Source organism: Solanum tuberosum, unplaced genomic scaffold (assembly GCF_000226075.1).
Source record: "Solanum tuberosum cultivar DM 1-3 516 R44 unplaced genomic scaffold, SolTub_3.0 scf00065, whole genome shotgun sequence".
NCBI classification, from domain to species: domain Eukaryota; kingdom Viridiplantae; phylum Streptophyta; class Magnoliopsida; order Solanales; family Solanaceae; genus Solanum; species Solanum tuberosum.
Window position 1 is genome coordinate 1,295,361 of NW_006238992.1, and position 20,821 is coordinate 1,316,181.

The following is a 20,821-nucleotide window of genomic DNA, read 5'->3' on the forward strand; positions in this document are numbered from 1 at the left end:
GGATGTCATTTCTAAGGTTCATGAAAAATTTGGTCATCAAGTAACATATAGAAAAGCGTGGCTTGGGCGTCATTTACATTGGTATATGGTGATTTTCAGAAATCATTTAGTGAGCTTCCTAAGTTTTTTGCAGCTTTTCAATACTCTAATCCTGGAACAGTTGTGGAATGGAAACACGAAGAGTCAATGAGTTCGCCAGAGGTAAAAACTTTCAAATTTGTATTTTGGGCTTTCAAGCCATGCATTGATGGATTCCAAACTTGCCGTCCTGTTATTTCAGTAGATGGAACTCATATGTATGGTAAATATGAGATAAAATTGTTAATTGCTGTTGGAGTTGACGGAAATGATAACATTCTTCCTCTTGCATTTGCTATTGTTGACAAGGAGTCGAAAGTGGCATGGAAATGGTTTTTTAGGAAACTGAGTACATATGTGATAAAGGATAAAGAAGACATATGTATTGTCTCTGATAGGGCAAAAGGAATCTTGACTAGTTTATCAGAATTGTGGCAATTTCAGGAGCCTCGGGCCTTTCATCGATTTTGTTTAAGGCATCTTAAAAGTAACTTTCAATCTCAATTTCCAAACAGGGACCTCAGTAATTTGATGTGGAGGGCTGCTACTGCTCATCAAGTAAGGAAGTTTGAAGCTTTGATGTGGGAAATTCAAGAAGAAAATAGAGAAGCATATGAATACCTCATGCGAATTCCATTGAACAAATGGACTGTTAGCCATGATGATGGAAAAAGATGGGGAGTATTGACAACAAATCTTTCAGAGTCTTTCAACGAACTTCTAAAAAAAGCTCGAGGCTTGCCTGTCACTGCCATGGTTAGACTTTCATTGGAGCAAACCGTTGAACGATATACTCGTAGATGTCAAACAACTCACCAACTTGTTGAGCAAAATGAATTGTGGACAAGCAGTTTCAAAATGAAGTGGGAAAAGAACTATGAAGGTTCAAAAAGACACTTTGTTTATGATTGGAATATATCCACAGGGGTATATGAGGTTAGATCTATACAGATTGATGGTACTGGTGGTAATCCTCACTGTGTTTCATTAAGTGAAAAAAAATGTGATTGTGAAAAATGGGCAAATTTGCATTTTCCGTGTTCACATGTCATGAAGGTTACTGAAAGAATGGGAGCACTAGCTAGAAATTTTGTAAGCGAGCATTTCACAACAGAGAATTATGTTACAACATATTCTGGGTCGTTCTCACCGATTGGGCACGAGGCATATTGGCCATCGCCGAGTTTTATAATGAGAAGTAATGAATTCTATCGTCGTCCCAATCGATCAAGGACTACTAGAATTCCTAATGAGATGGATCGTGATCCTGTAGTATATGGGCGGGCTTGTGGATTGTGTAGACAGACCGGGCATGATAGGCGTAGATGTCCAACTCGAAATCAAACTTAAGTGGGTAGTCTAAATATGTATTTTTACTTTCAAATAACTCTAATTATGTATTTTGCTTCATTTTAATTTGTATGGCATCATTTGTATTTTTCAAGTTGTTCAAATATTCATGACCAAGTTCATGATTCTGTATGTCTCACTTGAAAATGATCTCGAATGTTTCAAACACTTCTTTTCACTCTTGTACAATTCACACATTGATCCAATCCATCTCACAATTCTGCACAAAACAGGATATCAATTCAATCAAATGCTACCATTTTTCGCCAAATCATATATTACTAAAAGTGGGAAGGTTCAAAGTGCAAAAGTTGAATTACCATTTTACCCTTTCATTAAATTCTGATTTTTCAACTTTCGTAAAACTTTTGAGCTTTCTACGTTAATCAATGAGCAGATAAAACTTTAGAACTTCTAACGTTGATAAATGTATTAACAAATCATTAATCTAAGTTGGTGTGCTATATATATAAAAACTTTTTTATTGCAAAGTCATTTAATAAAAAATATGAATCTAATCTAATCTAAATGGATAAGAAAGTGGGAAGGTCTTATCTTCAAAGTTGAATTACCATTTTGCATTTATGATAAATTAAAATATTATATATTTAAGTATTTAAATATTAAATAGTTGCACTACTCATCCAAATCTGCTCATATTCTCTTCACGTTAATAAATCAAGAAGACATAATTCCTCATTAAACAATATAGTCAAATCAGTTACAAACTTTTTACTTTTTGATTTCTTTTTATTTTTCTTATTTATGTTCTATATTTAAGAATCCAAAAGAACATAATTTTACATTAAATATTATATTTCAAATTAGTTACTATAAGTCTTTTCACCTCTCCTAATATCTCCTATTTATACCTTAATCCCATACAGTGTGTATCTAATTTTATGAACAGTTGAAGTTGAATTTAACTATGGTAAAGTAATACTTTTCCTTGTTCTTTTTTTTTTTATTATTATTTTGATGAAAATGCTTTTGTTTTATAAAATTTTGATTTGTTGATTTGATGTTTAATTATATAAATGGTGGTAAACTTATGTAGAGAGAGAGTAATACTTTTGTTTCCTATTTCTTTATCGATTGATAATACTTCTGTTTCATTGGATTTTTATTTGATGATTTCAATTTTTTATGAAGTATGACAATACCATACGGTTAATATCTCACAAATGATTGTGTTGTATTTCATAATATAATTATATGTATACAACTTAACAATTTTTTTAATCAAAATTTATAGATGAAAAAATTTAATTTTTTTGAATGAGCCTAAGAAGACAAAAGGTACATATACATGTAATTATGATTTATATATATATGTCATTTATATACTCACACGATTATGTTTATAACAAATAAATAGTATATATTTTTGTAGGTGTTCACTATGAAATTGATAATGATTTACTAACCATCCTAAGGGAGACATATGTTGATCAAATTTCTCTACAACTTTACAAAACGCTACTCTCATTCGACAACAACTTCTTGATATGTATGCGTTTGTTAAAAGGTGGAGGCTATTGTTCCTTAAAAAGAAGGTGGAAACCTCAAGGCATTAAATATTTTGCAACCATATGTATTGTGACTTATTAAAACAAGAACTATTATCAAGTTGAATACTTGATATATTATAATAATTGCATATTTGAAGTCGTTTGAGTATTTTTTTTGAAATTCACTTGATAACAATATTTAGTATGATGTGTCTTCCAATGATAATAAGTTGAATATGCTCACCATTCATTGATTCGAGCTTGTATTTTACACATATCACACTTATATTTTAAAAAGTATTTATACTAATTAGCACGGTATACACGTGCGTTGCACGTGTTCTAGAACTAGTATATATATGTGTGTGTATTTATTTGAAATAGTGAAAGTTTGGTTAAATTACAATACATAGTGTGAGGGTTTGAATTTTATTGTTTCGCTGTATACAGTGATACAGAATGAATCATATTGCTAGTATTTTTAAGTAAACTATTGCTATGTTTCTTACTTAGCCAAGCTATCATTATGATTGGTAAATAGGAATCAAAGTAATGCTATATCTAATTTTCTCAAGAATAATTACTTGTTCTTTTAAACTTCGTGTGAAGTTAAAACAAAACAAACAAATTGAAACATTACCGGTAATAGTTTTGTTTGAGAATATAAATATATAAACCCACCAGGAAGAGAAATAAGTAATTTTTCAGCTCCTGCCTCTTGATGCCGCTCAGAAACAGGCCTAAAATCTTCATAAACAGGTGGCAACTCCCGATTAGGTCCCGTTGCCATTTTTTTGTTATCAACAAATAGAAGTGCAAATCATTGTTTTATTTATCTTGGAAATGGTTATGAGACTTTGCAAGCTTTGTTACTATACCATTTTATAGGCGTTGGTTTCGAAAATTGCAAGTTTGGTTTGTGTTTCTTTCTCTTCTACCAGCAACACCACCTTTTCCTCGCCTACGAACTGGGGGATGTAACTGGGTAGGTTGTACCATATCTCTTCTATAATCGGCTGACACATGAACCCTATCAGCCTCATGGACATATTTCAAACAATTAGAACCTTGATCCCGCACCATTTTTCTAAACATGTATAAGGCCTCATATGATGGATTATCACCAAGTGTTTTAGCTTCATCAACCATCGAATGAATATGGCGTACCTAAGAGCAAATGAGGCATTTATAATTGAGTTTAGAATTTAATATTTAGAGACACTTATTCACCACGAGAATCAATCCAATTTTTTTCTTTAATGTATACCAAAATAATTATACCAAAACTCGAAGACTAACACCTTCTTTTACTCAAAAATCTCACCACACGACTCAAACTTGGCCTTTGACAGAAAAAGTTCACAACATGGTAACATTACAAAAAAATCCACAACTCAAATATGCAGTTCAAGATCCCTGTACCCATTTGCAAATCATACAGACCCTATGCATTTAAGTTGTTTTAAGGAGTAAAAGACCAATCCAATTGCCCACTCTCAAAGTAGACATGCTACTGTACATGTATTTATGCATTAATAAAATTAATTAGTAGCTTTAGTAACTATCAAAAGTATCCTATATTAAATAAAAGTACCATAAATATCAATTAAGTAAGAACAATTAAATGAGGTGACACATACTATAGTTTCATATGACGTTGAATTAGGCACATAACCTTGTTGACTTTGAGGACGCGAATTAGGATTACCAATAACAAGACGAGTAATGCGCCTAAACCAAATAAGGTAGGGGTCATCATACCGAAATGGTTCATGATTGACCGGTGCATCACAACTATATTGGAGCCGTTGGTTCCAAAGTGATAACCATTGTGCATGTTCCAATTCCCAATTTGTATTTGGTCTTCCCCGACGATCATGTCGAAAGTGTGTGGAATCAAATGGAAACGGAGTTGGAATAGCTTGTTGCAATCCAAATTGTCTCATAACACAATCTGGCAAATGAACCTCGACTACATTCCAACAAAAGATTGGAACTCTAACCCGCCATATGTTTCGTCCAGCGTGACAATAGACAGGAAGACTCTCAATCAAGTCATCAAGATATGGTTCCCAAATAAACTACATGAAAAAGGAAAAAAATAAAATGAGTCTTTACATTTACAATCTTTATAAAAAAATAAAAATGATATGCATTGTACCTGTTCTTCTATCATAGAGTCAAGGGCATCCCTATAAACTTTCAACACATGCTTGGTAGTATTCGTCCAACTAAGATGCGCAAACCATCTAGTAGCATGTGGACCCCTAGGAAAATCAACAAAAGCAGTTCTCGCATCTTTCTTGGCTACTATCTGAGGACTGAGGACAGTGACTCTCTCCCATGCCCAAATCTATTAGAAAAAAGTTTTAAGATTACTTCTTTTAAAGTTTCCATCATCTAATAATGCTATGGAGACAAATCAAAGTTTGCATCTTTCAAAACTAGTAAATTATAAGAAATACAAATAAATAATTTGTACAATTTTTAGGTATACCTGAAGTAGTGGTAGAAATCCGGCTATTTCATTTTGGGTAGTCTGTGAGGCTTTACAAAGAAAATGATATAAGTAAGCTAAGGTTGCACTCCCCCAACTATAAGACCCAATTTTATCGATGTCCTCGAGCATAGGCAAGTACATAAGCTTCAAATAACCACCAGATGTATCCGCCATCAACATACCCGCAATCATCCAGAACATGTAACATCTGGCCTTCTGATTGATCATATCTTGTGTTGCCGTGTTCGGCAACTCTGGTTGGCTTAGCATCTATGCATTAAATGCAGCGACCTTGAGGGAATTTGTTTTGAAGTCTTCACGAGATGGAATGAAACCTATAATCTTTGACAAATGTTTTTGCCAATCCCCTATGGTCTTTATCGTCTCATTACCAAGTACTGGATCACCATTCACAGGTAATCCATACAACACCTCTACATCCTGTAAGGTGACTGTTGCTTCACCTGTCCTAAAGTGAAAAGTATGAGTTTCGGGACGCCATCGCTCAACTAATGCAGTGATCAAACTGCGGTCGATAGCAGGCCGATTAGCTTTGTAAACACCATACAATCCACATAATCTAATCACTTCAAGGACTCGTGGATGGATAGGATATTTTTCTACGAGCTTCCAAAAATTTCCATCTTCTCTCCTCGTATTAAGAATCATATTAGAACTTCCTTCCCATATATCCTGTGATCTATGAGTGAGTTGTCCCGTTAATACATCCAATTCAAGTGGACCGGGATCCAACTTGTATTCACTATTATCCGCCATAAAAGAAAATACCTATGAGATACATATGAAAGTAAACTTAAATGTTAACTCAAATATTGTTATGTGATTTTTTCTTGACATTCATCGAAAAAAGAGAAGCATGAATTAGACAAAGTGAATTAGGAACTTGGATAGGCAGCATGCTATTAATATGGCTCTAATTAACAATGTATTGATACCAAGTGAAAATGATCCCAAAAAAGTGTCTTGAAAGATCTAAAATTTATTTGGCATTACAGAGATTGTATCTTCTTCATATTAGAAAAAAACAAAAACTTGGAAGTTTATATAAAATAGTATCTGGCTGGAGCAATGTATGCTCTTACAATCAAAGCCATTTTCTTTATGCAGTTGATACCTTTGCTCATCGGAGCTTCCGTTATTCGAATCAACGGTAGTTGGGATGTGAAAGTTACTACGCAGGCAAATCAGAAAATCAGAGAGAGTTCGAGTTCACTGGCCATGAAAGGAGTGTCGAAAAATAGTCCAAAAAAATTAAAATCAAATCAAAATCTATAACAAAATAGAATCCTATATTGAAATTCAATTTCATGAAATTTTCCTCAAATTACAAAAGATAGAATTCATCTATGGATTTGTCAAGCCTTACTTCGTAAAGAAAAATCAAACCTTGAACAAGAAAATTACCTTAAAATAGATATGGCGCTGAATCTCCTTCTTCCGGCAACACCAGCGGCAAGAATTGGGAACTGAACGGTGTTCGCAGCGCTAGATGAGATTGAGGTTAGGGCAAGGGTGAAATTTCAAAGTAGAACTGAAATTGGGTTTAGACTAGGTTAAATCGTATAAGGGTCAAAATTGGGTTTATGGAAAATTTAGAATTAAATGTATAAATATATATAAAACGTTACCCGTAGTAACGTTTTCTTACTTAAACGTCGTAATAAAACGTTACCCGTAGTAACGTTTTCCTACTTAACGTCGTCCCTCATTTAACTTTTGTCCGTTTATTCTTTTGAATAAAATATGGGCTAATACGTTACTACCAACAACGTTTATACTAGTTTTGTAAAGTTTACAAAAAATTGTATTATTATTGTAAATTGATTTAAATAGTAGCTTTTTTGGTCAAAAATTCAATATTCCTTGAACGAAAATAACCCAAAATTATTAATAAATTAAATTTAGATATTTCATTTTGAAATATCAAATTCATCTTTCAACTATACGAATGAATTTTTTTTTTCAAATTTAATATAAATAGATTTAATTTAATTTCAACATGATTCATAAATCAATAAAAACAAACAACAATTCTATAAAAAGGAACAACAGAAGATGGTTCGAATTCTGATTTAAAGCACATCACGGGATTGAGTTAAATACTCTCTTCTTGTTTTAATATGTTTGTTTTATTATTTCTATCTTGTTTGATTATCTCATAATTTATTTCTTAATTATCTTAATTTTTTTTTTAGTATCTCAATATTTATTTCTTAATAATCTTTTTTTTTAAAACCGTCAAAAGCATATTTTTGCAATTCGAATCTTGAATCAATTTTCAATTTAATTTTCTTGTAACAGTGAGAGAGCAAGAACTATTAATTTAATGGTTAGGTAAAATTATAGCTAATAAATATTTTATTGATTTTTCTAGCATAATCAATAATTTGTTTGCTTATAAGTTCAATAGTTAGACTCTATTTTCAATCACTAAGTTGTTTGTATAAATAGCTTTAATTTATTTTCAATATAATTTATAAATCAATCACAATCAAAGAACAATTCTAAAAAAATGAACAACATAATATATAACTAAATAAAATAAAACAAAATATGGGTAACTAGACCGTTTTAATTCTAAAATAAAAAATGAACAAAAACTAACAGTAATGTTATAAAATCATTCAAAATCCCAACCATTCTCTTTACTGATCTCCTCTTCTTCCTCGGGAGTAAAATCATTCTTGATATCAAATTCTTTATGTATTTCTTCTGGTGTTTTTCCTTTAATCCTATCGGCAACTTCTTGACACATCATATCCAATATCTCCTTATAGTTAAGAAAATTAACAGCTAAGATAAGGGCATGCAAAATCGAGTGGTGCACCTTCACAAAAGCCTTGTCAAACTCCAACACTATGTCTTTGGAGACATCTTCCTCCGAATGTTTCTTCCGGTATTAAATCACTTTGGTCATTGTTTTGCTATCGACATTAGGCATGGGAATGCCATTTGAAACACAATCGTCTTCAACCATATTCTTGATGGTTTGTGACCTTACGACTATCGCCTCGTCCAGTACAAATGTAACTTCTCGCTACTTGAAAGAACTAGAAAGAGCTAGAATTAGAAATAGTCATTTTAGGAAAGAATGAAAAATCTGGAAAATTGGTTAAGTTATGTTAAATCTGAGTTTTGGGTCAACTTAAAACGACCATACTTCCTAGGTCAGGATGATTTAGGTGTGCTACAAGATACCTAGGAAAGATCTTTGAATTATCTTTCCAACGCCACCGAGTTTACTCAATTCCGATTTCGTATGAGTGAGATATGTCCATTTGAAGTTGGGTTGTCTAGATATGGAAAGTCAAAACCAAATTTTGGAAGGGTATTTTGGTCTTTTCCATACCCAATTAAATTAATTCGTTTTAGTAAATTATTTGGGGCCTAAACTGAGTTAGTTCAGTTTACGCTATTGAGAATCACGCTAGGGCTTTAAAAGAAGAGAAAAGAGAAGGAAAGGAGAAGAAAGTTCAAGATTCGTCAAGTTCTTGCGAGTTTGGTTGTGGATTTCACCAAGGATTCAATCCTACGAGGTATGTGAGAATTTCATAACATTGGGTTCGTTCACCGACGTACCAAACATGTTTATTTCAGCGTGAATTCATCCTAAACAGGTTGAAAGTTTGATGTTCTTGATATGTGTTCTTGAAATTATTTTTGTTCTTGGATTGGGCTGAGATTGAGTAGTTTTTGAGATTATTGCGTCGAATTATAGAGTTGTTTTGAGCTAAGTTCTTAGGTACATTTACTGGGTATCTGAATCTAAAGAGAATTTGAGAAAAAGAACTGAGTTTAGGCGAATTGGGGCTGGAAAGCGACGAAGGAAAAAGTTGGGCGAATCTGGGTACCAGGTCCGCGTCGCGGACCTGTTCCTCAGGAAGAGAAAAATTCTTCCTCGTGGAGCGGAGCGGTCACGGACCGTTCTGCCTCAAAATTAATTTCCCCACCAAATATTTAAATTCATCTCTGCGTCGCAGACTAGTTTCCAGACAATGATTTCTTGATCGTTTCTATGTTTAACTATCCAAAAACACTCTTAAACATCATGAGATCCTTCCTACCACAAATCACAATCCTTGAATCCATAAATTCAAATTCAAGGAAAGTGAAGAGCCAAGTCTAGAGAATTCTTAGAGTCATTTCAAACGTCTTTTCCAAACGTTTTAACTTTGTTTTAAGACTTAAGCTTTGAGTTGAGTAAAGAGTAAGAGTAAAGTTCATTTCTTTAAAGATTATACGGGAACTAAGTATTCCCAAGAGTTAAAATGTTTTCACATTTGAGCAAGAAAGGAAACACTGATTTCCAAGAGAGCCCTTGAGCTACTTTTTGAGTAATTATCTCAAATCATAGAAAGAGTTTTGTTTTTAAAACATATGAGCTGAGTATATTTTAGGAGTAGTATTGAGCACCGAAATAGGGATGCGAGTTCATAATAACTCAAGTCTCCATAAACCATGTACCCATCATGGGTAGAAAGGATCATATTTTTTAGATGATTCCTTAGTGCTTTTAAGCATAGACTAGTGGATACACTTAGTTGAGGCGTTCTATATGACGGCAAAGTGTAGGACAATTATGGCAGCGTGGACGAGACATTGTATCATCACTTAGGCTCATAGTGATGGTTGTCGGTTAAAGAGACTCTCACAATATTATATTACTTTATATGTAAACTGAGTTGTTATTGCATTTCTTTAACAAATTGAGTTGCTACCTACTGTTTTAAATGCTTTGTATAAACTACACCATTATTGTTGTTGTACTTTGCATTTGAGTTGAGTTATTCATGAGTTGAGTAAAGCCAAGGTAAGTGTTCCTTTCAAATTCCTTTCAAGCTTATGTTATGTTTAGTTTTCCCCTCGCATACTTGTACATTCAATGTACTAATGTCATTTGGCCTGCATCGTTTTATGATACAGACACAGGTAACCAGGATCAACATCCAGCACCTCGTTGATCCAATTGAGCTCTTAGAGTTAGTTGGTGAGCCTCATTGCTTTCCGAAGGACCCCTTTATCATTTGATTTAGTACTTTAGTTGTTAGGATTATCGAGGGTCTTGTCCCGACATCCCTCTTGGTTTTAGAGGCTTCATAGATGAGTAGTAATAGTTTTTTAGTCTTGTATTTCAGATGTTTTTCTATGAGACTTGAGTAGCCATTTTGGCTAGTTTGAATGCTCCCTTAAAGACATTCTAAGTTTAATTCGTCAGTTCCTTATTTGAGACTATTTATTATGTTTAAATCTTCCACTGAGTAAGTAAGCTAAGCCAAGGGTTTGCTTGGGGCCAGTAATGGTTCTCGAGTGCCAGTCCCGCCTAGGTGTAGGCTTGGAGCGTGAAAAACTTGTTATCAGAGCACAAAGTTTAAGAGTCCTAGGGAGTCTATGAAGCCGTGTCAGTAGAGTCCTAGTTATCGGTGTGAAGCATGCCACATCTATAATTAGGAGGCTGCGACACTTAGGAACTATCTCACTTCTTTCATACTCATTTCGTGAGATAGAGTTCATCTCTATACAGTTTCTTTCTAACTCATGCTTACGTGTAACCAATTTTGAGTTAGGCTTTGTTTGAGGAGGCATTCTTGGGGTGTTTCTTTCCCCGAGAACTGAGAGAAGCAAAGGTACGAGGCTCTACAGGTTGTTTCAAGTATGGACAAAAAGGTCACTTCATGACAGACTGCCCTAAGAACAGACAAGGTAATTGGAATCAGGGCAATAGAGCCCAATCTTCATCACTTGCTCCACCAGACAGGGCTGCACCTAGAGGACCTACTTCCGGTACTGGCGAAGGAGCAAACCGCCTTTATGCGATCACTATTCGTCAAGAGCAAGAGAATTCTCCAGATGTTGTCACTGGTATGATCAAAGTCTTTACTCTTGATGTTTATGCTTTGCTAGACCTATGAGCAAGTTTATCTTTTGTGACTCCTTATATGGCAATGAAGTTTGATTTTCTTCTTGAGAAACTTTGTGAACCCTTTTGTGTTTCTACACCTATTGGGGAGTCTATTCTAGCTGAGTGAGTATATCGTGATTGTGTCATTTCCATCAATCACAAGGAAACCATGGTTGATTTAGTTGAGTTAGACATGGTAGATTTCGATGTCATTCTAGGTATGGACTAGCTTCATGCTTTTATGCCTCCATTGATTGTAGAACTCGAGTTATTAGGTTCCGAATTCTTAATGAGCCAGTTATAGAGTGGAGTAGCAGTTCAGTTGTGCCTAAGGTTCGTTGCATTTTGTACCTTAAGGCGATAAAGTTAGTTTACAAGGATTGTGTCTATCACTTAGTCCGAGTTAATAACTCTAGTGTTGAGACACCTCCTATTGAGTCAGTTCCAGTTGTGAGTGAGTTTTCAGAAGTCTTTCCAGGTGATCTACCCGGAGTCCCTCCTGAGAGAGAGATAGACTTCGACATAGATATTCTTCCAGATACTCGTCTTATATCTATTCTGCCATATAGAATGGCACCAACGGAGTTAAAAGAGTTGAAAGAGCAGTTGAAAGATCTCCTAGATAAAGGTTTCATTCGACCAAGTATCTCACCTTGGGGCGCTCCGGTCTTATTTGTGACGAAGAAGGATAGTTCCTTTAGGATGTTTATAGGTTACTGTCAGTTGAACAAGGTTACCATCAAAAATGAGTATCCTCTTCCGAGAATCTATGATATCTTCGATTAACTTCAAGGTGCTACTTGTTTCTCTAAGATAGACCTCAGATCAGGCTACCATCAGTTAAGAGTAAAGGAATGCGGCATTCCAAAGACAACATTCAGGACTCGTTATGGTCATTATGAGTTTCTAGTTATGTCCTTTGGTTTGACTAGCGTTTCATGGACCTTATGAATAGAGTATTCAAGCCTTATTTATATATGTTTGTTATCGTGTCCATTGATGCAATTCTAATCTATTCGAAGAATGAGGAAGATCATGCTAGCCATCTCAGAATAGTTCTCCAAACTCTAAAAGATAGAGAGCTGTATGTCAAGAAGGTGGGTAATGTAGCTTATGAGCTAGAGCTACCCCAGGAGTTAGCAGCGGTTCATCCGGTATTTCATATTTCCATGTTGAAGAAATGCATGAGAGATCCCACATTAATCATACCAACTGAAGATATTGGTATCAATGATAGCTTTTCCTATGAGGAGATTTCGGTTCAGATTCTAGATCGCCAAATCCGCAAGTTGAGGACCAAGGAAGTAGCATTAGTCAAAGTTCTTTGGAGGAATCGATTTGTTGAGGAAGCTACTTGGGAAGCTGAGGATGATATAAAGAAGAGATATTCACATCTCTTTGAACTCGGAGAAATTCCAGACCAAGGTACTAATTCTCTTCTTAGTACTCTTTAATTTATATACTTGATGTGTTACATTTGCTTGTTTGGTGTTTGAGTTGAATGTTAGATGTTACACCCTTAGCCTATTAAGAGTAATCTCATTCCAGGATGAATGTTCCCAAGGGGGAGATATTGTAACACCTCGCTATTTGAAAGAGCTAGAATTAGAAATAGTCATTTTAGGAAAGATGAAAAATCTGGAAAATTGGTTAAGTTATGTTAAGTTTGAGTTTTGGGTCAACTTAAAACGACCATACCTCCTAGCTCAGGATGATTTAGGTGTGCTACAAGATACCGTAGGAAATATATTTGAATTATCTTTCCAACGCCACCGAGTTTACTCTATTCCGATTTCGTATGAGTGAGATATGTCCATTTGAAGTTGGGTTGTCTAGATATGGAAAGTCAAAATTGGATTTTGGAAAGGTATTTTGGTCTTTTCCATACCCAATTAAATTAATTCGTTTTTAGTAAATTATTTGGGGTCTAAACTGAGTTAGTTAATTTTACGCTATTGAGAATTACGCTAAGGCTTTGAGAGAAGAGAAAAGAGGAAGAAAGGAGAAGAAAGTTCAAGATTCGTCAAGTTCTTGCGAGTTTGGTTGTGGATTTCGCCAAGGATTCAATCCTACGAGGTATGTGAGAATTTCATAACGTTGGGTTCGTTCACCCACGTACCAAACATGTTTATTTCAGCGTGAATTCGTCCTAAAAAGGTTGAAAGTTTGATGTTCTTGATATGTGTTCTTGAAATTGTTTTTGTTCTTGGATTGGGCTGAGATTGAGGAGTTTCTGAGATTATTGCGTCGAATTATAGAGTTGTTTTGAGCTAAGTTCTTAGGTACATTTACTGGGTATCTGAATCTAAAGAGAATTTGGGAAAAAGAACTGAGTTTAGGCGAATTGGGGCTGGAAAGCGACGAAGGAAAAAGTTGGGCCAATCTGGGTACTAGGTCCGCGGCGCGGACCTGTTCCTCAGGAAGAGAAAAATTCTTCCTTGCATCGCGGAGCGGTCACAAACCATTTTACCTCAAAATTAATTTCACGACCAAGTATTTAAATTCATCTCTGCCCGTGGACTAGTTTCCAGAAAGTGATTTCTTGATCGTTTCTCATGTTTAACTATCTAAAAACACTCCTAAGCATAATGAGATCCGTTCTATCACAAATCACAATCCCTGAATCCATAAATTCAAATTCAAGGAAACTTAAGAGCTAAGTCTAGAGATTTCTTATAGTCATTTCAAAAGTCTTTTGCAAACATTTTAACTTTGTTTTAAGACTTGAGCTTTGAGTGAGTAAAGAGTAAGAGTAAAGTTCATTTCTTTAAAGATTATACGGGAACTAAGTATTCCCAAGAGTTAAAATGTTTTCACATTTGAGCAAGAAAGGAAACACCGATTTCCAAGAGAGCCCTTGAGCTCGTTTTTGAGTAATTATCTCAAATCACAGAAAGAATTTTGTTTTTAAAACATATGAGCTGAGTATATCTTGGGATTAGTATTGAGCACCGATATGGGGACGCGAGTTCATAATAACTCAAGTCTACATAAACCATGTACCCATCATGGGTAGAAAGGATCACACGTTTAGATGATTCCTTAGTGCTTTTTAGCATAGACTAGTGGATCCACTTAGTTGAGGTGTTCTATATGACGGCAAAGTATGGGACAGTCTGGCAGCGTGGGCAAGACGATGTATCATCACTTAGGCTCATAGTGATGGTTGTCGGTTAGAGAAACTCTCACAGTATTATATTACTTTATATGTAAACAAAGTTGTTATTGCATTTCTTTAACAAATTGAGTTGCTACCTACTTTTTTAAATGCTTTGTATAAACAACACCATTATTGTTGTTTTATTTTGCATTTGAGTTGAGTAAAGCCAAGGTAAGTGTTCCTTTCATATTCCTTTCAAGCTTATGTCTTGTTTTAGAATTCCCCTTGCATAATCGTACATTCAATGTACTGATGCCATTTCACCTGCATCTTCTTATGATGCAAATACAGGTAACCAGGATCAGCATCCAACGCATCGTTGATCCAGTTGGGCTTTAGAGTTGTTGGTGAGCCTCATTGCTTTCGGAGGATCCCCCCTTTTCATTACTTTATCATTTTAGTTCATTAGAATGTTGTGTGTCTTGTCCCGACATCCATCTCTGTTGCTTAGAGGCTTCATAGATAAACAGTCAAATGTTAGTTCTTTAGTCTTTTCATTTTCATTATCATATGTTAAGACTTGAGTTGCCACTTTGTCCAAGTTGAATGTTTGACTTTTAAACGTTCTAAGTTATTTTATTAAACAGTTGAGTAGAAATGCATTTGATCATTGTAGTAATGCTTAGAGTCTTCTGCTGAGTAAGTAAGTCAGGCCAAAGGTTCGCTTGGGGCCAACAATGGTTCTCGAGTGCCAGTCCCACCCAGGGTGTAGGCTCGAGGCGTGACAGAAGATTTAATTTTATCATATAGGAAGATGCCACATAATAAATAATAGTAATAATAATGAATTTCAAAAATCGATTAAGTTTTAAGGAAAAAATAGGTTAAAAAGGCTGACTGAGGGGTATTTTTAGCCAAATAGATGATTGCGGGGTATATTCAAAGTATTTTGAATAGTCTAAGAATATTTTTGGCTCTTTTCCGTATAATTTATTAATTTGATATAAATATATTGAGTGCTAGTAAATTTATAAAATCAGAGATTATTTTATTTAGGTAATGCTGATACCAAGCTTAGATCAACACTTTTTGACATTTCGGCATAAATTTTGAGACAAATGCCAACAATTATATATTATTTATAAAATATCGATACATTACATATACATACGACCATTTAAATTAATAAAAATTGATATATTTACTTTAGAAGCCCTAGTAAATATTGTACTAAAATTTGGAATATTACACAAATTACTTCATAGCAATAGTAATAATTGATTTCTTCTATTGTAATATATTTAGCCCACCTGTTATTACCCTGCAAGATGTACTATTGTGTCAATCAAGTCATTCATCTTTTTTAAGCTCCAACACCAGAATCCTGAGTCATAGTTTATTAATTGTCCTACATTAGTATCAATTTTAGAATGTTGACAGTCAGTATAGTTCTAAAATGACATTGAAATCATATAACATAGTATTAAAAAGGAATTTCATGATTTTTCTATCTTGTTCTAATTAATTATATGAAATTGAGTTGGACGTCAAAAATTACGAAATTTCAGTTGTCTAGGTAGTCTAAAATATATTAGGTATTTAACATAGTCAATCAACTAATTATATTTGGATGGATGGAGAAATATCGAAAATTAAATTATGTTCGGATTAATTGTCTTAAAAGGAGTTCAATGGTATATGTATGTTGCTTCAATGATGTTGAAAATGAATTTAAATTATGGTCGGGCTAATTGTCTTGGTAAATCAAGTAAGAATTTTAAGAAATTTCATATAATTAATTTAGAGTCCAACTTACGTTATTATTACTATTTTTGTTGTTTTATTTAAATACTTATAATATATGAAGATACTTTATAGTATTTCTAAAGATAAACTGAAAGTATAATTTTAGCTAGATAATTTCAATATTAGTTTTGCAATTTTAATTGTCTTTCAAAGGAGGATTTCTGAGTACCAAAAATCATATTTGTTGTTTTATGTGTAACTTCAAAGAAAAATCTATGTTAAGAGGCTTTCTAGAATTTAAATTATGGGAATAAATCAAGAAAACATATCATGTCTATTGGATATGCTTTGAAAGAAAAGACCTCAAATTTATTGAAAGAATAAATTTAGATACTTTTTTTTGAGATATCAAATTTATATTTCCACCATTTGAATGAATGTTTTTTTTGAATAATACAACTAGCTTTAATTTCTTTCCAACATAATTTATAAATCATTCAAAATCGAATAATATTTCTTCAATAAGGAGCAACAGAGGATAGAACTAACAAAAATAAAATAAAAATAAAAAGAGGATATAGCTAAGGAAATAACAGAAAATATTATAAAATCATTTAAAAGCCCAAACATTCTCTCTATGAACCTGCTCCTCTTCCTCTGGAGTATAATCATTCACGATACCAAATACTTCACGTATTTCCTCTAGTGTTTTCCCTGTGATCCTATCAAAAGATTCTTGGATTATTACTTCCTCCAGCTGCTTATCATCAAGATATCTAGAAGCCAAGTGAACATGAAATAATTTTGAGTGGCTCATCTTCAAGAAATCCTGATCAAAATTCTTTAACTGAACTTCCGTAACACCTTACTCCGAATGTTTCTTCCAATATTTAATCACTTTTGCCATTGTTTTGCCATCAACATTAAGCAAGGGGATGACATTAGAAGTACAATCAACGTCTTGTACTAAATTCTTGATGACTTCTGACTTTACAACTACAGACTTGTCGAGTTTGAATTCCCATCATCGCTAGTTTTAAGAGTTATGATCTTTTCTGAAGACATGACAAAGAAAATGGAGAAATCTATGAATTTATGATTTCAATACATGAGGCTAGCTTGGTCTTTTATAGTGTATTAGATTTTAATTACTTTCCAAAGTTGTGGTAGGAATATGGAAAGCAAACTATTAAATAGACCAAAACTTATTATTTTTCCTTTTTTGAAGTTCAATTAATTTGCTTTACAAAATCTACATGTTCAGTCATAGATTATTAGCATAATGATATAATTAAAAGTTACAAGGAAAGTTCAAAACTCATCATTTTAGTTATCAATTAGAGGACCAGTCATTTCTGATAGTTATTAAAATCGTTATGTTTGACTACATTTGCAACAAAAGTAATTGAAAAACTAAAACAATAGAATGACCATTTGATCATTTACTAATTATGTCTATGTTTACTCAGATCAAATCCAATATCTCCTTATCGTATATTCCTCCGGGGGGACGATTGGGGCGTGGACATAAGGGTCATTATGACACAATCAATAATTCGCTTCATTTTCAATTAGGCCTTGCTCTAGCTTCTTTAGGGGTTATTACTTCTTTGGTAGCTCAACACATGTACTCTTTACCTGCTTATGCATATATAGCACAAGACTTTACTACTCAAGCTGAATTATATACCCACCACCAATATATCGCAGGATTCATCATGACAGGAGCTTTTGCTCATGGAGCTATATTTTCATTAGAGATTACAATCCGGAGTAAATTGAAGATAATGTATTGGCAAGAATGTTAGATCATAAATAAGCTATCATATCTCATTTAAGTTGGGCCAGCCTCTTTCTGGGATTCCATACCCTGGGACTTTATGTTCATAATGCATGGTGACAAATCACCAACTCAGGAGTCCTTGAAAGCCTTGATCTATGGAACTGACATATACTTGTCTCCAATGCAATTGGTGAACTTGAGAATGTCGAGTTATTGTTGTTCATATTGTCTGAAATCCATTTTCAACCCTCGCGAGTCGCGAATACGGGAGCTACTACTGAGTACTGAGAGAACGGGCGAAAGGCGATTGGAGAGAAATCCGTTCCACCTTCATTGCATATAAATGGCTTAGCGAACTCAAGAGCACCTTTGTCAGAGACTAGCTACTTTTCAACCGATATAGTTAGGTCATAGTTAGGTTGCAGTCCTATCAGGGGGCGTATACACGTTTGCAACCTTTTCGTCGGCGATAATAATGTCGTCACTGAGAATGGCTTTTTGAAAACTGAAAACCATCTACATTTACACATAAAAATTGCAAGTTGTAGTTTTAATATGTATGTAATTTTTTAAATTGTTCAAAATCCAAATAATTAGAAAACCACATAAATACATATATATTCAATTAAGATCACAAATTTTATATACAAATAAGCAACTCACATTTCAAATTTGTATTGATTTGTATTAGATTTATTTAGTAACAAACAACTCTCTCTAAATAATTTGTAAGCTAATTTATTTAAATAAATTTACTAGTACAAATATAAATCTAACATCAAGAAAATAAACAAAATAATTAAAATGATTTGAGGGATATTTTTGTCTTTTCATAGACTTATCACATGGTATTATATCATGTGTATTACTAATACCTCCAAATGGAAGGTATTAGTAATACATCCTAAAATACCGGAGGTATAACTGATCCATCGATTAACTATACATAGGTCGAAATTCCTACCAAACATAACACTAATTACTAAATTATACCTTACATAATACATGATCCATTTCTTCTAATGTGGCCTACCAAACAACCCCTAAGTTTGTATAAATAACTTTAATTTCTTTCCAACATAATTTATAAATCAATCAAAATCAAAAGTAATTCTATAAAAAGGAACAATAGAATATAAAACCAAATAAAATAAAATAGGATATAGCTAACTAGACAGTTTTAATTCTAATATAAAAAAGGAATTTTTTTGAAAATAACTATAAAATCATTCAAAAGCCCAAGCATTCTCTTTACGAATCTCCTCTTCTTCCTCTAGAGTAAAATCATTCTTGATATCAAATTCTTTACGTATTTCTTATGGTGTTTTCCTTTTAATCCTAAACTCTATGTATGTGACCGAGTAAGATTAGGAAAAGGAAGCCTTTTTTTTTTTCTTCCAACTCTCAATTAGGAGAAAAATTATTTTTTCCGTAATATCTAACCATGGTGTTTGAAAAGTTGTACACACATATTTAAGCTTCCACTAAGTTTTTTTTTTTACCCTAAATAAGTGGGTAATTAAGACTCTAGCTTATTTCCTCAATGCAATTTTCAAGACTAACAATACTAATTCCACAAGTGGGATTGAAGAGGAAAAGATGTATGTAGATTTTATCCCTATCTTTGAGAGGTAGAGAGACGTTTCTGATAGATCCTAGACATTTTCAAGTCTAACAATAGTGATAATTAATAAAGTGAACGTATGGCTTGTGTTCTCTGTTTAGTAATCCTTATATCTCAGTCCAACTCTTCTCCCACAAATGTGTGTGTTAGTAACATAAATATTTTATATTTAAAAAAAATTAAAGTTATTTCTTGTTGAGATATCAAATTCATCTTTCAACCATTTGAATGAATGTTTTCTTTTTCAAATTTAACGTAAATAACTTTAGTTTCTTTCCGACATAATTTATAAATTTATAAATCCATAAAGCAAACAACAATTCCATAAAAAAGAACAACAAAAGATAAAACTAAATAAAATAACCTATAGCTAACTAAACAGTTCAAATTCTTAAAAAAAAAAGAACAAAAATGAAAATAACACTAGCGTTATAAAAACATTCAAAGACCAAGCATTCTCTTTAGGTTCTCCTCTTCTTCCTCTAGAATAAAGTCATTCTCGATACCAAATTCTTTACGTATTTCCTCTGGGGTTTTACCTTTGATTCTATTAGAAACTTCTTGACACATTACATCCAGCATCTCCTTATCGTTAAGAAAATCAGCAGTTAAGAGAAGATAAAACAAAACCGACTGATCCACCTTCACGAAATTCTTGTCAAAATCCATCAATACTTCTTTCGATACACCTTCCTCCGAGTGTTTCTTCCAATATTCAACCACTTTGCACATAGTTTTTCCATCAACATTAGTTAGGGGGATGACGTTAGAAGCACAATCCACGTCTTGTACTATGTTTTTGATGACTTGCGACCTCATAACTATAGACTCATCGGGTTTGAATTCCTCGCCATCGCTAGTCTTGAGAGTTATGAGCTTTTCTGAAGACATGATAAAGAAAATGGAGAGAGGTATAAATGAATGATTTCAATACATGAGGCTAGCTTGGTCTTTATAGTGCATTAGATTTTAATTACTTTCCAAAATTGTAACCGGAACACGGAAAGTAAAATATTGCATAGATTAAAAGTTATTATTTTTCCTTTTTTAAAGTTTAATAAATTTGCTTTGCAAAATCTACATAAATTGTCTCAGATTATTAGAATAGTGAATTTAATTAAAAGTTACGGGGAAAGTTCTGAATTCATTAGTCCTTTAATCATCTATTGGAAGATCACTCATATCGTTGTGGTTGACTACATTTTCAAC

At 33.4% G+C, this 20,821-nt stretch overlaps 4 protein-coding genes across 4 annotated transcripts in view; 1 reads left to right on the forward strand and 3 right to left on the reverse strand.

The window, feature by feature from the left end:
- LOC107060215 (uncharacterized) overlaps nucleotides 1–1,428 on the forward strand; it is a 6,200-nt gene extending 4,772 nt beyond the window's left edge. The window contains exon 3 of the mRNA XM_015307810.1: nucleotides 134–1,428. Coding sequence (XP_015163296.1) covers nucleotides 134–1,428 — 1,295 coding nt within the window. The remainder of the gene's footprint in view (nucleotides 1–133) is intronic.
- A 4,281-nt stretch (nucleotides 1,429–5,709) lies between these two features.
- On the reverse strand, nucleotides 5,710–6,216 carry LOC107060216 (serine/threonine-protein phosphatase 7 long form homolog). The gene has a single exon (XM_015307811.1). The coding sequence runs from the start codon at nucleotides 6,214–6,216 to the stop codon at nucleotides 5,710–5,712; it is 507 nt and encodes a 168-aa protein (XP_015163297.1).
- A 1,864-nt stretch (nucleotides 6,217–8,080) lies between these two features.
- On the reverse strand, nucleotides 8,081–17,112 carry LOC107060217 (SKP1-like protein 1B). The gene is made up of 3 exons (XM_015307812.1): nucleotides 17,075–17,112; nucleotides 16,849–16,981; nucleotides 8,081–8,350 (listed from the first exon to the last, which is right to left on the reverse strand). Exons 1-3 carry the CDS (start codon nucleotides 17,110–17,112, stop codon nucleotides 8,081–8,083), a joined length of 441 nt encoding a protein of 146 aa, XP_015163298.1.
- Nucleotides 17,113–19,214: 2,102 nt separating this feature from the next.
- Nucleotides 19,215–20,503, reverse strand: LOC102599250 (SKP1-like protein 1B). Its single transcript, XM_006345280.1, has 2 exons — nucleotides 20,131–20,503; nucleotides 19,215–19,303 (listed from the first exon to the last, which is right to left on the reverse strand). The coding sequence occupies exons 1-2, from the start codon at nucleotides 20,501–20,503 to the stop codon at nucleotides 19,215–19,217; spliced, it is 462 nt and encodes a 153-aa protein (XP_006345342.1).
- Nucleotides 20,504–20,821: the final 318 nt, after the last annotated feature.

Bases quoted from the DNA above. Each gene is read 5' to 3' on its own strand.
- LOC107060216 (XM_015307811.1), bottom strand. From the start codon at position 6,216: ATGGCGGATAATAGTGAATACAAGTTGGATCCCGGTCCACTTGAATTG.
- LOC107060217 (XM_015307812.1), bottom strand. From the start codon at position 17,112: ATGGCAAAAGTGATTAAATATTGGAAGAAACATTCGGA. The intron at 16,982-17,074 runs GTAAGGTGTTAC...CTTGGCTTCTAG, and splicing joins TATTGGAAGAAACATTCGGA to ATATCTTGATGATAAGCAGC. The intron at 8,351-16,848 runs GTTCATAGAGAG...TAATACCGGAAG, and splicing joins CTCCAGAGGAAGAGGAGCAG to AAACATTCGGAGGAAGATGT.
- LOC102599250 (XM_006345280.1), bottom strand. From the start codon at position 20,503: ATGTCTTCAGAAAAGCTCATAACTCTCAAGACTAGCGATGGCGAGGAA. The intron at 19,304-20,130 runs GTAAAGAATTTG...AAACACCATAAG, and splicing joins TAAAACCCCAGAGGAAATAC to AAATACGTAAAGAATTTGAT.